This window comes from Pseudophryne corroboree, chromosome 4 (genome assembly GCF_028390025.1).
Source record: "Pseudophryne corroboree isolate aPseCor3 chromosome 4, aPseCor3.hap2, whole genome shotgun sequence".
In the NCBI taxonomy this organism is placed as follows: Eukaryota; Metazoa; Chordata; class Amphibia; order Anura; family Myobatrachidae; genus Pseudophryne; species Pseudophryne corroboree.
Window position 1 is genome coordinate 701,443,040 of NC_086447.1, and position 26,146 is coordinate 701,469,185.

General features: G+C 44.1%; 1 protein-coding gene across 9 annotated transcripts in view; it reads left to right on the top strand.

Annotated features, from left to right (window-relative positions):
• BIRC6 (baculoviral IAP repeat containing 6) overlaps positions 1-26,146 on the top strand; it is a 771,630-nt gene that overhangs the window by 460,341 nt on the left and 285,143 nt on the right. For all 9 annotated transcript variants that reach the window (XM_063917949.1, XM_063917953.1, XM_063917952.1 and 6 more), the window contains 2 exons: positions 12,402-13,182; positions 19,114-19,257. In XM_063917949.1, coding sequence (XP_063774019.1) covers positions 12,402-13,182; positions 19,114-19,257 — 925 coding nt within the window. The remainder of the gene's footprint in view (positions 1-12,401; positions 13,183-19,113; positions 19,258-26,146) is intronic.

Below are 26,146 nucleotides of genomic sequence, written 5' to 3' on the forward strand. Positions count from 1 at the left end.
AAAGCAAAAGGAAGGGGTTATAGCAAACACTCTCAATCTGACAAGTCTGGTAAGACTAAAAATCATTGGGCTACCAGAGGAACGACTTCCAAATTAGAATATAAGCCATCAGTCTGATGGGGGGGGCTCCACTTGGGGGATCCCGGGGTGGGAGGCCGACTTCTTCAGTTTGCACAGATCTAGCAGATGCCTGGGTGCAAGAAGCGGTATCTCATGGTTATGCGTTTGCTCAAGAAACACCCTCTTCAAAGGTTTTTTGTACCAGCCCGTCTTCAGTAGAAACGAAGGCCAGGGCTTTGCAAGGGGCAGTTCAGAAGTTTTAAGTCAGGAGTGATAATTCCAGTTCCTCCTGCACAATGAGGACAAGGTTTTTATTCCAACCTGTTTCTAGTCCAGAAGCCAAGTAAGTCGTTCTGGCCCGGACTCAATCTCAAAGATTTTACGTTCCCTTATTTTGACCATTGAGCCGGAGGATTTTATGGTATTCCTGGATATCCAGGATGCTTACCTTTTATGTTCCTATATCACTGTCCCGTCCGCGCTATCTCAGCTTTAACATAGTAACATAGTTAATGAGGTTGGAAAGATGCAAATGCCCATCTGGTTCAACCTGTGTTCTGTATTAAGCCGACTTCATTTTAATGTTCCTGCTGAAGTAAAGTTTTATGTCTAGTTATCAACTATAACTCATGTTTCTCCCAGATAATCAATGTCAGTATTTTAAATGCTACAACCTTGGATATCTTTTTCAGTCAGAAATGTATCCAATCCGTTTTTAAATGCATTTACAGAGTCCGCCATTACCACCTTCTCTGGCAAGGAATTCCATATCCTTATTGCCCTAACAGTGAAGAACCCCTTCCTATGTTGCGTACGGAATTTTCTCTCCTCTAGCCTCAGCGAGTACCCTCGTGTCCTATACAGAGTTCTTTTAATAAACAATTCCTCTGATAACTTTGTAGTGTCCCTTTACATATTTGAAGACATTAATAATGTCTCCTCTTAGACGCCTCTTTTCCAGTGTATACATGTTCAGCCTAGTAAGCCTTTCCTTGTAATCCAGTCCCTCTAACCCTTTAATCAATTTAGTACACAGGTTCTCAAACTCAGTCCTCAGGACCCCACACGGTCCATGTTTTGCAGGTCACCTGTAGATTTTTAAAATGTGACAGTTGGTGATACACAGTGTAGCTGCTGGGTAACATGGAAAACGTGAACCGTGTGGGGTCCTGAGGACCGAGTTTGAAAACCACTGATTTAGTAGCTCGCCTTTGAACCCTTTTGAGTTCACAGATATCTTTTTTTACAATGTGGTGCCCAAAATTTAACACAATATTCCAGGTGCGGACGTACCAATGATTTGTACAGTGGCAGGATTACGCTCTCATCCCTTGTCTCAATTCCCTGTTTTATGCACGATAGCACCTTACTTGCCTTTTTTGCTGCATTTTGTTTTTGTATACTGTTATTAAGCCTATTATCTATGAGCACCCCCAACTCTTTTTCCAATACTGTTACCCCTAGATTTTCTCCATTTAATATGTAGGATGCAAGTTTGTTTTTAGTCCCGAAATGCATAACTTTGCATTTTTCTATATTGAACCTCATTCTCCATTTAGATGCCCAAATTTCAAGTTTAGATAAGTCATTCTGTAGAGCAGGCATGTCCAAACTGCGGCCCTCCAGCTGTTGTGAAACTACATATCCCAGCATGCCATGACAGTTTTGCTGTCAGAGAATGCTAAAGCTTTGTCAGGGCATGCTGGGATGTGTAGTTTCTCAACAGCTGGAGGGCCACAGTTTGGACATGCCTGCTGTAGAGCCTCCCCATCTATTTCCGAATTAATTACCCTACACAGTTTAGTATCATCTGCAAAGATTGACACTGTGCTTTCCAGGCCTATCTATAGGTCATTGATAAATATGTTGAACAGTAGTGGCCCGAGTACGGACCCTTGAGGTATACAGCTGGAGGACATCCCATTGACCACTACTCGCTGTACACTGTTATCCAGCCAGTTACTTATCCATGTGCAAAAAGTTTCTCCTAGGCCAAGCTCCTTTAATTTGATGGTCATTCTCCTGTGAGGCACTGTATCGAAGGCTTTTGCAAAATCTAAATAGACCACATGCACCGCTTTTCCCTGGTCATGATTTGTTGCTCACTTCCTCATAGAAGCTAACTAAGTTAGTTTGACATGATCTGTCCCTCACAAACCCATGCTGGTTCTTGCTAATAATCTTAGCGGTCTGCAGATACTCTTGTATGCCATCCCTTAAAATTCCTTCCAATATTTCCCCCACTATAGATGTCAAACTAACTAGTCTGTAGTTACCTGGATGATTTTTGGATCCCTTTTTAAATACTGGCACTACCTCAGCTATACGCCAATCCTTCGGCACCATGCCTGATCTAATTGAACTATTGAAAATTAAGTATAGGGGTCTTGCTAGTTGTGACCTAAGCTCCATAAGAACCTTCGGGTGAAGTCCTCCTGGAAAAGGGGATTTATTACTCTTAATTTTGCTTAGTCTCTCCCGGACTACTTCTTCACTTAAACAAGTATCTTGCCACGAATCATTGCTGTCACTATCGTTGTGCACTACTCCCACCGTCCGTTCTTCTCTGGTGAACACTGATGAAAAAAATGTGTTCATTATTTCGTCATCATTTATCAATACTCTAAATTCATTTTTTATTGGACCTATGTTCTCCTTTTTTAACCTTTTACTGTTTATATATTTAAAAAACTTCTTAGGATTGGTATTTCTCTCCGTAGCGATTTGCGTTTTGTTTTTAATTTCTCTGACGTCCTAGTGGATGCTGGGAACTCCGTAAGGACCATGGGGAATAGCGGCTCCGCAGGAGACTGGGCACATCTAAAGAAAGCTTTAGGATCACCTGGTGTGCACTGGCTCCTCCCCCTATGACCCTCCTCCAAGCCTCAGTTAGATTTCTGTGCCCGACGAGAAGGGTGCACACTAGGGGCTCTCCTGAGCTCTTTGTGAAAGTTTTAGTTTAGGTTTATTATTTTCAGTGAGACCTGCTGGCAACAGGCTCACTGCATCGAGGGACTAAGGGGAGAAGAAGCGAACTCACCTGCGTGCAGAGTGGATTGGGCTTCTTAGGCTACTGGACATTAGCTCCAGAGGGACGATCACAGGTTCAGCCTGGATGGGTCACCGGAGCCGCGCCGCCGTCCCCCTTACAGAGCCAGAAGAGCGAAGAGGTCCGGAAAAATCGGCGGCAGAAGACGATCCTGTCTTCAGATAAGGTAGCGCACAGCACCGCAGCTGTGCGCCATTGCTCTCAGCACACTTCACACTCCGGTCACTGAGGGTGCAGGGCGCTGGGGGGGGCAGCGCCCTGAGACGCAATAAATCGATAAAATAACCTTATATGGCTAAAATAAATGCATCACATATAACTCCTGGGCTATATGGATGCATTTAACCCCTGCCAAAACATACAGAAAAAGGATGATAAGGACGCCGAGAAAGGGGCGGAGCCTATCTCCTCAGCACACTGGCGCCATTTTCCCTCACAGCTCAGTTGGAGGGAAGCTCCCTGGCTCTCCCCTGCAGTCACTACACTACAGAAAGGGGTTAAAAAAGAGAGGGGGGCACAAATTAGGCGCAGTATATAACAATACAGCAGCTATAAAGGGAAAAACACTTATATAAGGTTATCCCTGTATATATATAGCGCTCTGGTGTGTGCTGGCAAACTCTCCCTCTGTCTCCCCAAAGGGCTAGTGGGGTCCTGTCCTCTATCAGAGCATTCCCTGTGTGTGTGCTGTGTGTCGGTACGTTGGTGTCGACATGTATGAGGAGAAAAATGATGAGGAGACGGAGTAGAGTGTCTGAAATAGTGTTGTCACCCCCTAGGGGGTCGACACCTGAGTGGATGTACTGTTGAAATTGCGTGACAGTGTCAGCTTTGTATAAAAGACAGTGGTTGACATGAGACAGCCGGCTACTCAGCTTGTGCATGTCCAGACGTCTCATACAGGGGCCCTAAAGCGCCCGTTACCTCAGATACAGACGCCGACAGGGGTACTGACTCCTGTGTCGACGGTGAAGAGACAACCGTGATTTCCAATAGGGCCACACATTGCATGATTGAGGCAATGGAAAAAGTTTACACTTTTCTGATAATATGAATACCACCAAAAAAAAGGGGTATTATGTTTGGTGAGGAAAAACTTCCTGTAGTTTTCCTGAATCTGAGAAATAAAATGAGGTGTGTGATGATGCGTGGGTTTCCCCCCGATAACAATTGATATTTTCTAAAAAGTTATTGGCAGTATACCTTTTCCCGCCAGAGGTTAGGGTGCGTTGGGAAACACCCCCTAGGGTGGATAAAGCGCTCACACGCTTGTAAAAACAAGGGCTCTACCCTCTCCTGAGATGGCCGCCCTTAAGGATCCTGCTGATAGAAAGCAGGAGGGTATCCTAAAATGTATTTACACACATACTGGTGTTATACTGCGACCAGCAATCGCCTCAGCCTGGATGTGCAGTGCTGGGTTGGCGTGGTCGGATTCCCTGACTGGAAATATGATATCCTAGATAAGGACAGTATATTATTGCCTATAGAGCAATTAAAAGATGCATTTCTATATATGCAGGATGCACAGCGGAATATTTGCCGACTGGCATCAAGTATAAGTGCGTTGTCCAATTATTCCAGTAAAGTGGTCAGGTGATGCGGATTCCAAACGGCATTTGGAAGTATTGCCTTAAAAGAGGGGATGTACCCCAGGTCGCCTCTCAAAATAAGACGCCGTATTATCAGGCGCAGTCCTGGTTGGCAGGCGGACAAAAGGGTTCCTCTTTTCTGCTCGTGACAGAGGGAGAGGAAAATGGCTGCAGAGATCAGCCAGTTCCAAGGAACAGAAACCCTTTTCCGCCGCTGCCAAGCCCTCAGTATGACGCTAGGGCTTTACAAGTTCAGGCACGGTGGGGTCCCGTTCTCAATGAATTTCAGTGCGCAGTGGGCTCACTCGCAAGTAGACCCCTGGATCCTTCAGATAATATTTCAGGGGTACAAATTGGAATTCGAGACGTATTCCCCTCGCCGTTTCCAAAAGTCTGTTTTACCGACGTCTCCCGCTGACAGGGAGGCAGTTTTGGAAGCCATTCACAAGCTGTATTCCCAGCAGGTGATAATCAAGGTACCCCTCCTGCAACAGGGAACGGGGTATTATTCCACACTATTGTGGTACCGAAGCCAGACGGCTCGGTGAGACCGATTTTAAAATCTAAAATCTAAAATCTTTGAACACTTGCATACAGAGGTTCAAATTCAAAATTGAGTCACTCAGAGCAGTGATTGCAAACCTGGAAGAAGGGGACTACATGATGTCTCGGGACATCAAGGAGGCTTACCTTCATGTCAAAATTTACCCTTCTCACCATGGGTATTTCAGGTTATGGTACAGAACTGTATCAGTTCGGACGCTGCCGTAGGGATGGTCCACGGCACCCCGGGTCTTTACTGAAGTAATGACCGAAATGATGATATTCCTTCGAAGGAAGGGAATTTTAGTTATCCTTTACTTGGACGATTCCCTGATAAGGGTAAGATCCAGGGAACAGTTGGAGATCGGTGTAGCACTATATCAGGTAGTGTTGCGGCAGCACGATTGGATTTTCAATATTCCAAAATCACAGCTGGTTCCGACGACTTGTCTTCTGTTCCTAGGGATGATTCTGGACATAGTCCAGAAAGAAGGTGCTTCTCCCGGAGGAGAAAGCCAGGGAGTTATCCGAGCTAGTCAGGAACCTCCTAAAACCGAACCAAGTCTCAGTGCATCAATGCACAAGGGTTCTGGGTAAAAATGGTGGCTTCCTACGAAGCAATCCCATTCGGCAGATTCCACGCACAGTGGAACCTTCTGGACAAATGGTCCGGGTCGCATCTTCAGATGCTTCAGCGGATAACCCTGTCACCAGGGACAAGGGTATCCCTCCTGTGGTGGTTGCAGAGTGCTCATCTTCTAGAGGGCCGCAGATTCGGCATTCGGGACTGGGTCCTGGTGGCCACGGATGCCAGCCTGCGGGGCTGGGGAGCAGTCACACAGGGAAGGAATTTCCAGGGCTTATGGTCAAGCCTGGAGACATCTCTTCATATAAACATTCTGGAACTAAGGGCCATTTACAATGCCCTAAGTCAAGCGAAACCCCTGCTTCAGGGTCAGGCGGTATTGATCCAATCGGACAACATCACGTCAGTCGCCCACGTAAACAGACGGGGCGGCACGAGAAGCAGGAGGGCAATGGCAGAAGCTGCAAGGATTTTCGCTGGGCGGAAAATCATGTGATAGCACTGTCAGCAGTGTTCATTCCGGGAGTGGACAACTGGGAAGCAGACTTCCTCAGCAGACACGACCTTCACCCGGGAGAGTGGGGACTTCACCCAGAAGTCTTCCACCTGATTGTAAACCGTTGGGAAAAACAAAAGGTGGACATAATGGCGTCCCGTCTAAACAAAAAACTAGACAGATATTGCGCCAGGTCAAGGGACCCTCAGGCAATAGCGGTGGACGCTCTGGTAACACCGTGGGTGTACCAGTCAGTGTATGTGTTCCCTCCTCTGCCCCTCATACCAAAAGTACTGAGAATCATAAGAAGGAGAGGAGTAAGAACTATACTTGTGGTTCCGGATTGGCCAAGAAGGACTTGGTATCCGGAACTTCAAGAGATGCTCACGGACGAACCGTGGCCTTTACCTCTAAGAAAGGACCTGCTCCAGCAAGGGCCTTGTCTGTTCCAAGACTTACCGCGGCTGCGTTTGACGGCATGGCGGTTGAACGCCGGATCCTGAAGATCCCTACCCTGGTCAAGGCCAGGAAAGACGTAACCGCAAAACATTATCACCGCATTTGGCGAAAATATGTTGCGTGGGGTGAGGCCAAGAAGGCCCCTACAGAGGAATTTCAACTGGGTCGTTTCCTCCATTTCCTGCAAACAGGACTGTCTATGGGCCTAAAATTAGGGTCCATTAAGGTTCAAATTTCGGCCCTGTCGATTTTCTTCCAAAAAGAACTGGCTTCAGTGCCTGAAGTTCAGACATTTGTAAAAGGGGTACTGCATATACAGTCTCCTTTTGTGCCTCCAGTGGCACCTTGGGGATCTCAATGTTGTGTTGAGTTTCCTAAAGTCACATTGGTTTGAACCACTCACCACTGTGGACTTAAAATATCTCACATGGAAGTGACGAGTTAGCCCTGGTTTCAGCCAGGCGGGTGTCAGAATTGGCGGCTTTATCATATAAAAGCCCTTACTTAATATTTCATTCTGAAAGGGCAGAATTGAGGACTCGTCCTCAAATTTTCTACCTAAGGTGGTTTCTGCATTTCACATGAACCAACCTATTGTGGTACCTGCGGCTACTAAGGACTTGGAGGATTCCAAGTTGCTTGACGTTGTCAGGGCCCTGAAAATATGTTTCCAGGACGGCTGGAGTCAGAAAGTCTGACTCGCTGTTTATCCTGTATGCACCCAACAAGCTGGGTGCTCCTGCTTCTAAGCAGACGATTGCTCGTTGGATTTGTAGTACAATTCAGCTTGCACATTCTGTGGCAGGCCTGCCACAGCCAAAAATCTTAAAATGCCCACTCCACAAGGAAGGTGGGCTCATCTTGGGCAGCTGCCTGAGGGGTCTCGGCTTTACAACCTTGCCGAGCAGTTACTTGGTCAGGAGCAAATACGTTTGTAAAATTCTACAAAGTTGATATCTTGGCTGAGGAGGACCTGGAGTTCTCTCATTCGGTGCTGCAGAGTCATCCGCACTCTCCCGCCCGTTTGGGAGCTTTGGTATAATCCCCATGGTCCTTACGGAGTTCCCAGCATCCACTAGGACGTCAGAGAAAATAAGAATTTACTTACCGATAATTCTATTTCTCGTAGTCCGTAGTGGATGCTGGGCGCCCATCCCAAGTGCGGATTGTCTGCAATACTGGTACATAATTATTGTTACCAAAAAATTCGGGTTATTGTTGTAGTGAGCCATCTTTTCTAGAGGCTCCTCTATTATCATGCTGTTAACTGGGTTCAGATCACAAGTTGTACAGTGTGATTGGTGTGGCTGGTATGAGTCTTACCCGGGATTCAAAATCCTTCCTTATTGTGTACGCTCGTCCGGGCACAGTATCCTAACTGAGGCTTGGAGGAGGGTCATAGGGGGAGGAGTCAGTGCACACCAGGTGATCCTAAAGCTTTCTTTAGATGTGCCCAGTCTCCTGCGGAGCCGCTATTCCCCATGGTCCTTACGGAGTTCCCAGCATCCACTACGGACTACGAGAAATAGAATTATCGGTAAGTAAATTCTTATTTTTAACTGCTGTTATTGCTTTTTTGCATCTTTTATTGCATTCCTTGTAGTACTTGAATGACTCCTCCTTTCCATTAGATTTAAATGCTTTGAAAGCAATCTTCTTTTTATCCATTTCTTCCTTGACCTTCTTATTAAGCCACATCGGTTTGAGTTTGGTACTCCTGCGTTTACTGCCCATGAGAATGAATTTGTGAATTTTGCTATCTAGTAACCCTTTTAAAGCATCCCACATTTCTGTAGTGTTCTTGCCATGAAACAAAGTGCACTTCTCAGCATACTGAAGTTAGCCTTCCTAAAGTTAAATGTTTTGGTTGATCTCTTGTAGTGATGTTTCTTGGAACTGATGTAGAATGTGATCATATAGTGATCACTGTTACCCAAGGTCTCCCCAACTTTAGGGCTTAATATAATGTCCACATTATTAGTAATTACTAGATCCAGAGTAGTTTTACCTCTAGTTGGGTCCTCGACTAATTGAGACAAGTAGTGACCCTTTAACGTATTTCAAAACCTTTTGCCCCTAGCTTTAACACTTGAATCGTTACTCCAGTTTATATCAGGATAATTAAAATCCCCAATCACTAGGATGTCCCCCAATCCTGCAGCCTTTTCTATTTGCTGCAAGAGTTGTTCTTCCTCATGTATGCTATTCTCCAGCAACATTTTCAGTTTCAGGCCCTACCATTTGTACTGGCCACAGCTCCCAGAGTGTTCACCAAAATTATGGTGGTAATGGCATCTTCTCTCCGTCAGCAGGGGATAAGGATTTTTCCATACCTCGACGATTTATTAATCCTGGCACAATCTCAGGAATTGCTTCAATGTCATCTGCGACTGACAATAGCTTGTTTGCAGAGACAGGGTTGGCTCATAAATTGGGCAAAGTCGTCCCTGGTTTCGTCACAATGGATGACTCATTTGGGGGCTGTGTTGGATCGAATCTTCAGAGAGTAATTTTACCTCTGAACACAATATCCAAAATTCATTCAAGTATTCAGGAGCTGTTACACAGTCAAAAGGTATTCATTCACGCCACAGTGTGTGTGATGGGGTTGATGTTGTTGATATTCGACATGGTAGATTGTGCTCCGTTCCACTCGAGGCCTCTGCAACGTCTGATCCTTTCCAAATGTAACTGTTTTCATCAGACAATAAAAACGCAGACTATGGTCCTTCCTTTGGAAATAAGGAGGTCATTAGCTTGGTGGCTACAGACATCCCATCTGGACAAAGGGAGACCCTTTTGGATATCAGATTGTGAAATTCTGACAGCTGATGCCAGCCTTCAGGGCTGGGGAGCGGTGTCAGGAAGGAGTTGCCTCCAGGGGCAGTGGTCCAAGGAAGAAAGTTGCCTGCCAATAAATATATTGGAACTTCGGGCCATATATATGGCACTTGTTCAGGCAAAGGTCATCCTTCAGGGGAAACCAGTCCAAATCCGCTCGGACAATGCAACGGCAGTAGCGTACCTCAACCTTCAGGGAGGAACGCGCAGCCAAAACGCAACGAAGGAAGAAAGTCCCACGTTAAGGTGGGCAGAACTTCATCATTCAGCCTTGTCCACAGTGTTCATTCCGGGAGTCCTAAACTGGGAAGCGTGTTTTCTCAGTTGGCCCGCCATTCATGCAAACGAATGGGCTTTACACCCCGAGGTCTTCCAAATTCTGGTCGACAAGTGGGGGTTACCGGAGAGAGATCTCATGGCGTCCCGTCAGAACAACAAAGTTCCCGCATACGGTTAAGAACAAAGGATCCCAAAGCATTCTTTGTGGATGCCCTGTCAGTGAGATGGAACTTTCGTCTGGCCTATGTGTTTCCACCAATCGCCCTGTTACCTAGGGTGATGGGGAAGGCAAAACAAGGGTGCCGTGATACTAATAGCTCCAGCTTGGCCCAGAAGACATTGGTACACATATCTGCAGAGATAGTCTATGAATGTTCCATTCCTACTCCCTCGACGTCCAGATTTACTGTCACGGGGTCCTCGCTTTCACAAGCACCTGGATCGACTGTCTTGGACAGCGTGGCTCTTGAGACTTCCATCCTGCATGCAAGAGTATTCTCACATCAGGTAATTCAAACAATGCTCAGAGCAAGGAAACCTTCCTCAGCTCGCATTTATCACGGAATATGGCAGGTCTATATTCGATGGTGCAGTGACCAGAAATTTGTCCCTAGGTCGTTCAGAGTTTCCAGAGTCCTAGCATTCCCTCAGGCAGGAATGGACAAAGGTCCAAGGGTGGCTTTGAGAGTGCAAGTGTCAGCATGGACTGTATGGTTCCAAAAGAAAATTGCTAACCTACAGGATGTTCGCATTTTTTTTTCCAGGGAATGCTGCTCATTCAACCTCCTTTTGATCCTCCTACAGTACCTCGGGACTTATGTTTAGTCCTAAAGGCCCTTCAAGTTATCCCATTTGAACCACTTAAACGAGTGCATCTTAAATGGTTGACAGCTAAAGTTCTCTTTCTACTTACAATTGCTTCAGCTAGAAGAATTTCAGATTTAGAGGCATTGTTATGTCGCCCTCGCCCGCCTTTTCTGATTTTTTTTTTTTTATCCAGATAGAGCGGTTCTCAGAGCCAAATCTGGTTATCTTCCTAAGGTGGTGTCTAAATTCCACCTTAACGAAGAAATTGTAGACCCAACCTTCCAGGGGCCGGACCTTTCTGCTGGTGAATCATCGTTGGACGTAGTCCATGCTTTAAGGATCTACGTGTATCGTACCAGTGCCATAAAAAAAATCTACTCTCCCTTCATTCTCTACGGATTTTACAAGAGAGGGTGGCCTACTGACAAGCAGACACTGGCGAGGTAGCTTCGAATGAATATTTGAGAAGCATTTTCTCAAGCTGTTCTCCCTGTTCCGGCTAATGTCTCTGCTCACTGTACTGGTAAGGCAAGTCTGTCATGGTCAGTACAATGTGGTGCTTCAGTAGAACAGATATGTAAGGCAGCCATATGTCTTCCATTAATACAGTCATTAGACATTATGCCTTTGATACCTTTGCCTCTCAGGACACCGAATTCGGGCGAAGGATTCTCCTGTCCAATCAGGAGCGTCCCCAGCACTAAATTGATTTGGGACATCCCAATGTTATCCTGTGGATAACCTGTGGACCCTGCAGGAGAAATAATCGTTATGGTAAACTTACCGTTGATAACTCTATTTCTCCTAAGTCCACAGGCATCCCACCCTGACGCACCTGATTTGAGGATCCTTTCACTCACTATCCTCTTCCTTCTTGTACGGAAGGGTGTGCATGTGTGTTCTTGCCTGATTAGGGCTCTCTATGATGCTCGTGCCTTGAGCTTTGGAAAACAACTGAATTGCCTGAGCCTGGAGGCGGGGATATAGGGACGGACCCGTTGCATGCTGGGAGTCCGAAATCTTTGATCGTTTGGTGCCAATCCGCTGTCGCTACCTCATATCCCAATGTTATCCTGTGGACTTAGTAGAAATGGAGTTATCAACGGGGAGTCTACTATAACGATTATTTTACCAACATTTATTTATTAATCATGTTTTAAATTACATATTGGCTGTCTTTATTAAATTTGCTATTGACTGATTAAAGCTTTTCATTACACTAGAAAGTTACTTTCCCGCAGAAGTATTGTTTTAAAGTTAAAATTATTTTCCATTATAAGTAATTGGTCAAGACCTGATTTAATGGGGAGCCCCGATAGGTGGCAGAGGACTATAAGCCTTCCTGTAAAGCAGTGAGTGCATCGGTTAATGTGCACTCTCCATCCCTTTTATTTATATGTATCCCTACATAGGCAATCTAATTTCTTCACTTCAGAGCAAAACTAGGTGTGCTTGTGCACAGAAACTGCAAAGATTGTTAACCACTAAACTTCTCCCATCATGTAGTCTAAGCATTTGTACCCTCATAGAGGAGGCTATCTCTATCATTTCACATAAAAGTGCATTTGTAGGGGTGTAATAATGAGTTTGCATTTCATAAATGACCTTTACAGTTTAGAATATATAAAGATCTGTTTCAGTATTTACTTTGTTTGATTTTTGATTATAATTGTCTTGTTTTTCTTCTAGGTCATTGTATAAATGGTCCATGTCTTTACCCTGCAACATGGTCTTAAAAAAGGCTGTTGACGGTCTGCTATGCTCAATGTGTCACATCCATCCCAATTATTTCTCCCTTCTAATGGGCTGGATGGGAATTACCCCTCCCCCAATACAGAGCCAGCACAGACTGTCCATCACGGATGACAGCAAAAATCAGGACCTTAATACTGCTCTTACGGACGACTCTAAAAACGCACAAGCACCTCTTGCACTAACTGAGTCTCACCTAGCTACACTCGCTGCTTCGTCACAGTCTTCAGAAGCCATCAAGCAATTGCTGGATTCTGGCTTACCCTCCCTTCTTGTCAGAAGCCTGGTTAATTATTGCTTCAGTCACATTTCTAGTTCAGACTGTCCTGCCACCTCTGCGGATGCCACGCAGGAAAGACTCAGGCGACAATACACATCTCAGCACTTTAGTAGGATGCCAGTCACGGCAGACTTGGTGGCACCAATTCTCAGGTTTCTGACTGAAGTTGGCAACAGTCATGTTATGAAGGATTGGCTTGGGGGTTCTGAAGTTAACCCTCTGTGGACAACACTTTTGTTTTTACTTTGTCATTCTGGTGCCAGCTCAGCAGGTCACATAAACGGATCACAGCAGACCAATGCCAGATGCACTTTAATGAGTTCCACTACAGGAAATGGTCTGACTACTCAACAAAGAACTGCTGTGGAAAATGCAACAGTGGCCTTTTTCTTGCAGTGCATATCTTGTCACCCAAATAACCAGAGATTAATGGCACAGGTATGATTAACATGGGAGCAAATTGCTCTGCTGTCGCAAGGAAGGTGAAAGTGTGTTTTGTTATACAGCAGTGTTGTCGGAGTGGCCTTTGCGTTTTGAAATAAACTTATTACTATGAATTAACAGTTACATATATTTATATTCCACACTTACTTAATATATTTTATATTTCGTCCTGCCTCATTACCAAGAGCATTATGCGAATACCAGTGACAGTGTATAATAATGAGGAGGAATGCCTAGTTAGGAAGTGTTCCTATAGTTTGTTAGTAATTTCTTTGAAAATTGGAGGAAGAAATGTAAATATAAGAAAGCTATTTTATTTCATTCATAGTGTTGATTGCAAATGTAGATTTATGAGGTTTGGGAGGTCCGCTTCAATGCAAATTATTATATAAGGGCAATTTAATTCAGTGGCCTTAATTTATTGTTGGATAACTAAGAAAATCTAGGCTACATATTTCTAGAGCTAATTTTGAGTATCTCAATGATCAAAATATCTGTTCAGGCAGGCTTAGAATTAGGCTGGAATTCGACCGTTTTTAAATTCGACACAATTTGACAGTCAGACACCCTCCCGCCGGGACCCGAATTCGACATATTCAATAAAAAACGGATTCGACAGTCCCGCTGTTGAAAAACAGACCAATTGACCATAGTGTGCGTCCTGGATTCGACTTCATGGACGGCACAAAAGTGTGTAAAAAATCCTAAAAAAAAATGTGTGGGGTCTCCCCTCCTAAGCATAACCAGCCTCGGGCTCTATGAGCCAGTCCTGGTGCCAAAAATACGGGGGACAAAAAACGTAGGGGTCCCTAATATTTTTAACACCAGCACCGGGCTCCACTAGTCAGAGAGATAATGCCACAGCCGGGGGACACTTTTATATCGGTCCCTGCGGCCGTGGCATTAAATCACTAACTAGTCACCCCTGGCCGGTGTACCCTGGAGGAGTGGGGACCCCTTAAATCAAGCCCCCCCCCCCTCCAGCCACCCAAGGGCCAGGGGTAAAGCCCGAGGCTGTCTTCCACCCCCCCCCCCCCCCCCCCCCATCCAAGGGCTGCGGATGGGAGGCTGATAGCAAGTGACAAAAATAAAGAATATTGTTTTTTGTAGCAGAACTACAAGTCCCAGCAAGCGTCCCCCACAAGCTGGTACTTGCAGAACCACAAGTACCAGCATGCGGGGGGAAACGGACCCGCTGGTACCTGTAGTTCTACTGCAAAAAAATACCCAAATAAAAACAGTACACGCACACCGTGAAAGTAAAACTTTATTACATACATGCACGCCGACACACACATACTTACCTATGTTGACACGCCGACTCGGTCCCCTTCTCCACGTAGAATCCATGATGGGGTACCTGAAAATAAAATTATATTCACCAAAATCCTGTGTAGATCTGTCGTCTTCTCCTTGCAATCCACGTACTTGGCAAAATAATAATAACTCAAAACCCGGACCACGCACTGAAAGGGGTCCCATGTTTACACATGGGACCCATTTCCCCGGATGCCGAGACACCCCGTGACTCCTGTCAGAGGGTCCCTTCAAGGGAGCGCCACGTCGTGGCACTCTCCTGATTGGCTGTGCGCGTCTGAGCTGCCAGACGGCGCTTAGCACTATGCCGCTCCATTATATTCAATGGTGGGAACTTTGCGGTCAGAGGTTGTCCACGAGTAACCTCACCTCTGACCGTACAGTTCCCATAGTGCTAGGCTTGCTGGGACTTGTAGTTCTGCTACAAAAAACAGTATTCTTTATTTTTGTCACTTGGCTATCAGCCTCCCATCCGCAGCCCTTGGAGGGGGGGGTGGGGGACAGCCTCGGGCTTCACCCCTGGCCCTTGGGTGGCTGGAGGGGTGGGACCCCTTGATTTAAGGGGTCCCCACTCCTCCAGGGTACCCCGGCCAGTGGTGACTAGTTAGTGATTTAATGCCACGGCCGCAGGGACCGATATAAAAGTGTCCCCCGGCTGTGGCATTCTCTCTCTGACTAGTGGAGCCTGGTGCTGGTGTTAAAAATACGGAGGACCTCTACGTTTTTTGTCCCCCGTATTTTTGGCACCATGACCGGACGCAGAGCCCGGTGCTGGTTGTGAAAATACGGGGGATCCCTTGTCATTTTCCCCCCCGTATTTTTACAACCAGGACCGGCTCAAAGAGCTCGAGGCTGGTTATGCTTAGGAGGGGGGACCACACGCATTTTTTTTTCAGGATTTTTAACCTATTCCCACCCCTTCCCACTGAAAAACATGCTCTGATCTCTCCATATTATTTTAGTCAGTAAAAAAATATAATATTCTTTTAAAAAATATATAAATAATACTTGTGGCTCCTAATAGACAAACCAAGTAGATAATCCCTTCTAATATAAATAGATATGCTATTAGCAATACAAAAAACACACAAAAAAAACATGTTTTTAAAAAAATTTATTAGATCCCGCCAGCAAAATGAGGCGGACTGAAATTGACGAAATGACTGTCGAAAAGCACTGTTGTCGAATCGACATTCTTCAATTGAATATACTTTTGTCGAAAAGCTGCATTTTTACCATTGCAGACATGTCGAATTTGACTACTGTCGAATTGCAAAAAGTCGAATTTGAAACGGACGTTTTTTTGTCGAAAAGTACTGTATTGCATTGTCGAATCATTTTTTTGTGTCGAAAATGCCCCGTTTTTCGACATTTGCGGCAGGTCAACCGCAATTGCATATACCCCTAAGTGTATTAAAGTGATATAGTTGTATCTAGAACATGTAAATGTGCGCTGCAGTTCATTACCATCTTTTTAACTCTCATATTTCTGTCTAGTACAATTTTATCAATCTAGAGCAGCCGTGTCAAGCTCAAGACCTCCCTAGGGCCACTTTAGGGATCATGAAAGTTTAAAAGGGGCTGCATGAAGAATGTGCTTGTGGCTGTCATACAATACTGAACATATCATGCAGACTGCCATACAATACACAATGCAAAGAGCATTTTATTACTCCCCCATGTAATACTTAGTGCGTCCCACAGCCTGGCACACAGTACAGAGGGCGTTCTAGTTACATATCCACCCAGGTACCTACTTATCTGAGGTACCTGAATCCCCTTACATCAACTGCTTTGTCATCTTCTACTACTACCCTCCATTACAGTGTTACCTCCCTTACACAGGCTCTTCTTTCTCACTATGGATGGTATTCACTGAGGTCCAGTTATAAAATGGTCACAGAGAGCTAGCTCCTCTCACAAGCACCATAATTAACATTGTTGCTGTATAGCGTATGCTTGTTTTATACGTATTGGAATATTTTACTTAAAAAAAATTTAAGGCACGATTTAACAAAAAAAACTTGCATACAAATTTTTATGCACACTTATAAATGTCCATCACAGTTCTGTATTTGTAAGAAAGGCTCAAACTGTTGCCCATATACAGCAGGAGTTAAAGCAACAGATCATTATTTGAGCAAAATTCGTTTTGAATTTGTATTGCTAAAGGGACATTCCTTTGGTTTTCTTCACTAAGTGAAACAATATTTTTTTTCCACACATTAAAAGCAAATTATATATAACCTTTTATAAAATCTGCATCCTTGTTTATATTCCCCATCTGTACACTGCAGCATTAGCATTAAAATATCAAAGACTGTTCTTGCAAGTGTGCCCATCCCAAGATCTAGCAAATGTAATAGTCTGCTTGTATGAGCTTTGAGCACCCAGTGATCGCTCATCTGAGATAAAGGAAGCAGTATTATAGCAAAGCTTAAGGGGGGTACTCACGGAGCGATATTCTAAGCAATCTGACTAGATTGCTTAGAATATCGGCAGGATCGCTCCGTGTGTAGCCCCCTCGGCGATAGCGATGCGCGGCCCCGCACATCGCTATCGCCGCTGCTAGATTGGCCTGCATGCAGGCCAATCTAGCGGGTCGCTCACTTCACCCGCTGGGTGAAGTGAGAGGCCCTCCCGTCTCCCCCCGCCCGCTCAGCACAGATCGCGCTGTGCTGAGCGGCAGGAGAGATGTGTGCTGAGCGCTTCGCTCAGCACACATCTCTCCTTGATCGGCCCGTGAGTACTGGGCTTTACTCTTCCTGAAATCAGGCTGTCATACATGTTCTATCTAGAACTTTTAGAAAGTATTGTTCCATTAATCATATAGGTTTCCCCTAACTTCTCAGTAAAAGTTAAATTTCTGTCCTCTCTAATACAGTGCCGTCTTCTCATTGACTGTGGATGATTATATCGGTATATTCAGTCCAGCTTATATTTGTTTCAATTTCAGGGGTTTTTACTGCAGCATGATGTGTTCATCAGTCTATAGAATTCTTTGATTAATCTGTCTCGCTACTAGGGTACCATTTGCCACGATATTTCATTACATTTTCAGAGACATTTAGGTTTAATTGTCAATAGTTTAAACCAGTAGTTTTCAACCTTTTGTCCTCAAGTACCCCCAACAGTTCATGTTTTCCAGGTCACCTAGCTGGTGCACAGGTGTATTCATTACTCACTGACACATTTTAAAAGACCCACAGGTGGAGCAAATTATTTCACTTGCAATCCTTTGAGGAGACCTGAAAAACATGAACTGTTGGAGGTACTTGAGGACCACTGTTGGGAACAACTGGTTTAAAACATGTTCGTACTGGTCAGGTACAGTGTGGGGAGAATTCCATTGTTTAATCATGCCCGATCTCCCATTTAAATTGACGGTAGTTTGCAGGGTGATATTAATTTGTCCCCGTTACTGTACTGATCGCGCTCATATCAGTCGGCGTAAAGCTGTAAATCCCGACTAAGCAAAAGGGCACGACGTGAAACGGGTGACTTTCCCCGCATTTCAGCTCGACACCCCTGGCGGTAGCGAGCTGAAATTAAGTTCTCGCACCATCGGCAGCAAATTTGAATAGCTGTGCGGGGGCCCATGATAACATTTGAATTCCGCCCTTTGTGTCGCATTCAAAGAAATCTAGATCGAAACCATGCTTTAACCTTAATTATTTAACTAACATGACATCTGGATATGTTTTAAACTTCCTTTCAATAGCTCCCAGCTCATGCAGAGAGAATTGGTGCTGATGATTACACCATCATGTAAGACTATAACAGTGGAGGATAATAAAACAAATCTTATAGGCCCTACACACTGGGCGATATGAGTGAAAGATATGAACTACCGTTCATATCTTTCAGTGTGGTGGTACCAGCGTTGAATGATGCGCGGCCCCGCGCTCGTTCATCGCTGGTGCCCCGTCGCTTGTGCATGCAGGCTAATATAGTCGATCTTGTCCATATTTGCCTGCACTGCTATGGTGACTGGTGGAGTAAAGAAACTACACTCCACCTGTCACTGCCCCCTCGCCGGCGGGTCACCCGTCGACCGTATCCGCAGTCGGGCTGCTCGGCAGCGGATCGCGCAGTGTGTAGGGCCCATTAGTTTGTGGCTTCCTGTTCTTTAGTCATAGTTAATTAATATGATCCAGATGATAGGGACATGTTATAGAATTAATTGCTTATATAGCTAGTAAATGGGAGAAAGGCAAAGTTACCCATTTTTCACTTTTCACTACCGGCAATTTTAACAGTAATCCCATTTTTGAGAATTTGCAGTTGAAAAGGTGAGTCGTGGGAGCTTGCGGTTTTCCTTCTAATTGAATACAGCACTAAGCCCTACGTAACTCTGGCTCTTAATAAAGATAGGATTATATGAATCATTTCACAGAATAAAATTTTAAACGAAGTAAAGCATTTTGATCAGAATAAGTCCGCTTTCTGAAATGACAACTGCTGTTCTAACTGCTGTTAATATTCACAATACTAAACAAAGAAGTTAATGTTTCTACGAGTGAGTTGAAACGTATAATTGTTGGTTTTTTAGCTCTGAGAAAACCATATTAACTGTTAAATTAAGAGACCTTGGCCTTGTTATTCCAGGTGCTCTGTGAGCTGTTCCAAACGTCTCCGCAGCGCGGAAATCTCCCAGCCTCTGGAAATATTTCTGGCTTTATCCGAAGACTCTTCCTACAATTGATGTTGGAGGATGAGAAAGTAACAATGTTTCTTCAGTCTCCCTGCCCGGTAAGTAACTTGATTTGAATTAAAATATTTGATTTATTACTCCCATTTACCTTCTACTATTCGCCTTCTACTATTCTATATATAAGCACTAAATAGTGACATGTAATTAGAAACAGGTTATCTTTACCTGAAAAGTTTTTTCTTGATGCTACAAAATCTATCTAAAGCAGTGGCTCCCAAACATTTTTAAATCACGACACCTAGAGTATCAGAATTTTTTTTTTTTTAACGGCACCCCTAGGCCAAAAGTTTCTTATGCAAAAAACAATATTAAATTACATAGGGGTTTATTCAATACATAGGGGTCTGATCCATTCCGGCATGCATTTGTTGGAATGGATCCGACAAGGGCTATTCAATGCCCATCTCAATTAGACTTTAAAAAAGTCAAATTGAGATGAGGGACCGGAGAGGGGGGACAGCCGCGGGCAGACGGGGGACAGCAGCGCAGTAAGAGGATGTGGCACAGCCGCCAGACCTCACAGCAGCATCCACCCGGCTCCAGCAAGCGAGACCTCACTTGCTGGAGCCGGTTGGACGCTGCCGTGGGTGGCGGCTGTGCCACATCCTCCTGCAGCGCTGTGCTGTAGCGCAGCTGTCCCCCGTCTGCTCTCCCCCCTCTCCTCCTCTCAGGTCCCTCATCTCAGTTCGACTATTTTCTAAGTCTGACTGAGATGGTCGGAAACGGGGCCAAAACCTGTCGAATTTGGCCCCGTTTTCCTCAGAAGCATGTGAATCGGCAGCTATACCGCTGATTCACGTACTATTCGACAAGTCGAATTCCCCGACTTGTCGAATAAAAAAGCTGGGGACTGAATAGGTCGGAACCCCTTCGGACATGAAAAAGTCGAAAACTGCCGTCTTTTCGACAAGACGGCAGTTTTGACCTTGATTGAATATACCCCTTAATGTTACTTAATGCCTCATTCTTCTATGTTACCAGTGTCATCAATGGGATACACCGGAAACATGCAGTGGGTCATAAATGGTTAAAGAGCTTTCAAATCTTAGGCTTTTTCACCTCTATATCATATTGCTTTCCCTTAGTTCCACATTGAATTGCCTTTTAAAAAATAAAAAATAAATCTATTTTAAAAGAACAGTAGATGTACTTGGGGATAGCATGACCTTATGTCTGTTGTTCAGTTTTACTGCAGTTCAATATAAAATGGAAGTTGTTCCATTTAGTAATATCACCCTGGTGCTTTAAAGGGAGGGGTTATTCTAAACAAGAAGAATACAACAGGTCTTCCCGGTTTCATCCAAAAATATACTGGTAGGTTAATTGGCTCCCAACAAAGAATTAACCCTAGCGTTAATGTGTATGTGTGTACATGTGATAGGGACTATAGATTGTAAGCTCCACTGGGGCAGGGACTGATGTTAATGGGCAAATATTCTCTGTACAGCGCTGCGGAATATGTGTGCGCTATATAAATAACTGGTAATAATAATAATAATCCTGGTATCTATATGAAATGTGCTTGAGCCCTCTAAGAATGCATATTTGTTATCTTTGCATTATAACTCCGGTGACAAATGGAAAGAAACAAATTATATAGATTCATTTCTAGAATATATTAGAAGAAAATATTGGCATACTTCCCCTAAATTAATTCCTTTTAATGTTATCATTTTACATTGTGTTCAAATAGAAAGCTAAATTAATGTGATGTGGTTGGAAACGCTATATGAAAACACTATATGAAAATATTCTGAAATTAAAAACGAGCCCCCAGTTTACTGAGATTCTTGTAATTCATTGATACATTACGCCTTTTAACTGTTCGACAATGGTAAAATTAAACAGTGAATTATTTGTATTGACTCAACTACTAGTATAAGATTAATTAGGTTAAAATACAATAGCTATGTAGTTACAGTAGTTGTGAGGTCAACTGCATATGAAAAATCTATAGCAAGGACTCAAAATATGATGGCTGATGCTTAGAAACTTTGTCGTCTTTACTAAAAAATCCACAAAATTGGTCACCGTAATGTAAGTCTGATATATATCCTGTCATGATTTACAAAGTATTACAGCTGTGCAAATGAGGTCCTACAAAATCCACTAATATAATTATCAATCTGTACACTCCCAAGTAGTAATCACTGTATGTGGGCCAATAATGTATGTATAGACACACACAATTAAATTCAGTGGTTGTTTATATGCAGTTCAGTGTTTATCAAACTGATAAATTACACAACATAAGAGTATACCGTATCTGTAAACCAGTATGGTATGGTATGTTACTGAGATGTGCTACAGATTTTCACACTTCCGATTATAGGATAACCAGCACCAAGGCTTGTTTTCCCAGAGGGGTTATGGCCACAAAAATGGTGCAGGTACCCCCCTTCTAACCCAGGCCAGTGGGTATGTTGCTGGAGAAAAATTTAAACACACAATATCAGGGCACTTAAATAAAAAGACAGTGTAGTTTTACAAAAATATTTTAATAAACACTAATTTAGTACAAAGTTCCCAAAGTCGTTCAAAGGTTACCTGTGAAAATAACTACACTGGGCTGAAAGTAATATACCTTTCTCTTTTTTTTTTTTTCTTTTTAACTCATACAAAACTAACCAGACATTGTCCATCCAGTTCTCTCCTCCAAACTTTCCCCACACTGAACTATAATCGGTTCGTTGAGCTGGTTTACCGAAGTTTTTTATTTAGCCAACTTGTTACAATAAGTTGGTTATAACAATAATTGTGTAATTTGTATGACCATTAGACTTGTATATACTGTGTGTATAAGCTTTATACTTGTATACATCATGTTGTGTAAGTTTAGACTTTGTGCGCGTATCGGTTTTCCTTATATATACGAGGGGTGTGAAACAAGTTTTTCGATGCACAAATGCATGTGCTCAAACCACTTGGTGAAGCAGCTGGACTAGTCCGAAGCAGTTATGTCTTCCACATGCTGGATGCAGGTCTCCACTGCAGCTTCTGGTATCTAAAAATGAATTCCATACATTTTGCGCTTGATTTGTGGGAACATGAAGGGGCCAGGTTGGACTGTACGGCAGATGATCAAGCTCTCGGATGCATTCATGGGCCAGAAAATCCACCGCTTTCCTGGATGTGTGGGCAGGTGCATTGTCGTGATGGAGAAGGGAGAGTTCTTGGACGGCACCTGGAATTGGCTGCTGGCAGGCATGGGTTGGTATACCAGTCCCCAGTGTTGGTGCGCTGCTGTGCGAGTGGTGCATTAGCTACACCCAGCATGCAGAAACCATGCTCAGGCCAAGCTTTTCGTGGAGCATCTAGCGGATTGATCCCATTGAGATGCCTATCTCCACTAACTAGTAGACGGTCACCCTGGCTTCCAACTCGGTTATGGCCCGCATGGCAGCAACATTGTCCTCTGTGAAGGAGGACACAGGTCGGCTGCAGCACTTGTCATCTTCAGGGGACTGTCATCCTTGCTGAAATTCTGCAAACCACTCAAACACAGTAGTTCAGGACAGTGCTTCCTCCCCAAAAGCAGCTTACAGTCTATCAACTCTCCTGCTGTCGCAGACCACTCTTGTAAGTTGTATTAGATCATGGCTCTCCAGTGGCCTCTATTGCGCTCTATAATGAGTTTGTGAAGGAAGTGACTATGCTGTTGTCTTCGGTGTGCAGTGATGTTTCTATACGGTTCTGTGCCTTGATATTTCACAAGAACTATAGTCAGAGATTACAGTTCACAACCAGACATATTGTGTCTACTCTACTTAAGCACTGCACATCCGGACACTTGTTGCACACCCCTCATATTTAAAGGTATATTGTTTAAAACCATAACATTTTCTAACTGTGGATAGAAGTAAAGAATCTATAAAATCACTTCAGTATAGTATCCAGCAGATGGCATCGAAGAATTACAAATGTAATGGGAATACTGTACCTGGATCAGTCATTTGTATAAATTGAATAATACTTTAGAATACAATTTTATGGCAAATTATCAGTGTAAAGAAAAAAACACTTTTAAGCCATGACACAATTCATTAATAAACTGTGACCTGTTATTTCTCCGGCAGAGTTCACAGGTTATCCACAGGATAATATTGGGATGTGAGGTAGCGACAGCGGATTGACACCAAACAATCAAAGCTTTCAGCCTCCCAGCATGCAACGGGCCCGTCCCTATATCCCTGCCTCCTGGCTCAGTCAAATCAGTTTTTTGTTTGGTGTGGCAGGAGCCGGACAATGGTCAATGGGATGCTGGTTTTTAGCAGCCATAAGTTTTTGGTTTGTTTTATGTTTATAGTTTTACTAAGTTTTTTTTTTTGAGTGGTCTTTCTAAAAAGCGTCTTATATGTACCTTGGAAAGAGGCGCTCCAACAACTCCCCGCCGGGTCGCAACAATGCTTACCCAAGTGTACAGGGCTGTTTCGGCGGTAGTCTGTGTACAATGTACTAGCAAGTCCAGCAGACGTTACCAGGCTGTGGCCGGAGCACGGGGAGAAGGTAAGGCATCGGTTCCGCTTATTAGGGGAAACGTGAGGCGCAGCTGCACTGTTTTGGGTGCACCAGCGCTAGGCCTCAAGGATCATAGGCTCCAGGGGGGTAGTATGAGGCTGTGATCCCTAGGATTGATGTCAGCAGTGGGGAGTAAGACGCTCCCTTGGTCACCCCTCCCCCCGGTTCATGACCAGTTTCCTCCGAGTTTCCCGCCATGAACTGAGTTCCCGCTTCCGTCTGAGACGCTGTGTGTCTGAAAGGACCCAGTCGCAGCATAGGCGGCTGTGTGACTGGTGCGTCAGTGTTCACTTGGGCGTCTGGGTTCACCGTAGGTTCATGGGGCGATTGTGTACACTAATAGCATTGGACTTTCTTCTGGCCTATGTGTTTCCACCTATCGCCCTGTTACCCAGGGTAATGCGAAAGGTAAAACAAGGAAAGGGTGTCGTGATACTAATAGCTCCAGCTTGGCCCAGAAGACATTGGTACACAGTTCTGCAGAGGATGTCGATGGAGGCTCCATTCCTACTCCCTCAACGTCCGGATCTACTGTCTCAAGGTCCTTGCTGTCACCAGCACCTGGATTGACTGTCTTTGAAGGTATGGCTCTTGAGGCTTCCATCCTGAAAGCAAGAGGATTCTCACAACAGGTAATTAAAACAATGCTCAGAGCAAGGTAACATTCCTCCGCTCGCATTTATCACGGAATATGGCAAGCCTATATTCAATGGTGCAGTGACCGGAAATTTGACCCTAGGTTTTTCAGAGTTTCCAGAGTCCTAGCATTCCTTCAGGCAGGAATGGACAAAGGTCTAAGGGTGGCTTTCTTGAGAGTGCAAGTGTCAGCATGGACTCTATGGTTCCAAAAATTGCTAACATACAAGATGTTCGCATTTTTTTTCTAGGGAATGCTGCTCATTCAACCTCCTTTTTTGATCCTCGTATAGCGCCTCGGGACTTATGTTTAGTCCTAAAGGCCCTTCAGGTTGCCCCATTTGATCCACTAAATCAAGTGCATTTAAAATGGTTGACAGCTAAAGTTCTCTTTCTACTTACAATTGCTTCAGCTAGAAAAATTTCAGATTTAGAGGCATTGCTATGTCGCCCTTCTTTTCTGTTTTTTTTTAATCCAGATAGAGCGGTTCCCAGAACCAAATCTGGGTATCTTCGTAAGGTAGTGTCTAAATTCCACCTTAACGAAGAAATTGTAGTCCCAACCTTCCAAGGGCCGTACCTTTCTGCGGGAGATGCATCGTTGGACGTAGTCTGTGCCTTAAGGATCTACGTGGATCGTATTAGTGCCATCAGAAAAACACACTCTCTTCGCTCTCTATGGATTGCATAAGAGAAGATGACCTACTGATAAGCAGACACTGGCGAGGTGGCTTCAGCTGACTATTTCAGAAGCATTTTCTCAAGCTGATCTCCCTTTTCCAGCTAATGTCTCTGCTCACTCTACTCATAAGGTAGGTCCATCATGTGCAGCACAATGTGGTGCTTCATCAGAACAGATATGTAAGGTAGCTATATGGTCTTCCATTAATACATTCATTAAACATTATGCCTTTGATACCTTTGCCTCTCAGGATGCCAAATTCGGGCGAAGGATTCTCCTGTCCAATCAGGAGCGTCCCCACCACTAAATTGCTTTGAGACGTCCCAATGTTATCCTGTGGATAAACTTGGACCCTGCTCGAGAAATAATCGTTATGGTAGATTTACCGTTGATAACACTGTTTCTCCCAAGTCCACAGTATCTGCAGGGATCCCACCCTGACGTACCTGATTTGAGGGTCCTTTCACTCACTATCCTCTTCCTTCTTGTACGGAAGGGTGTGCATGTGTGTTCTTCTCGCCTGATTAGGGCTCTCTATGATGCTCCTGCCTTGAGCTTAGGAAAACAACTGCATTGCCTGAGGCAGGGATATAGGATGGGGCCCGTTGCATGCTGGGAGGCCGAAAGCTTTGATCGTTTGGTGCCAATCCACTGTCACTACTTCTTATCCCAATGCTATCCTGTGGACTTAGGAGAAATAGCGTTGTCAACGGTAAGTCTAGCATAACGATTATTATATATGAGAAGGTGAACGCTTATATATATATATATATATATATATATATATATATATAAACATAATATTTGTTAGTGTTTACATGAACCTTGTGTTCGTATACCTGTGCCCTATTTTTTATAACCTCTTATACTTTGGTTTTCTGATGTTTTCTGGTAACAAAAACACCACAATTAAAGTAGTCTATCAACTCAGTGCAGAGTCTAAAAATTTTAATTGAAAGACTATACTGTGTGTGTGTGTGTGTGTGTATGTATGTATGTATGTATGTATATATATATATATATATATATATACACAAAGAAAAAAGACTGCAGCACTCAGGAGACTGTAATGCGGTGAAACCAAGCGGTGC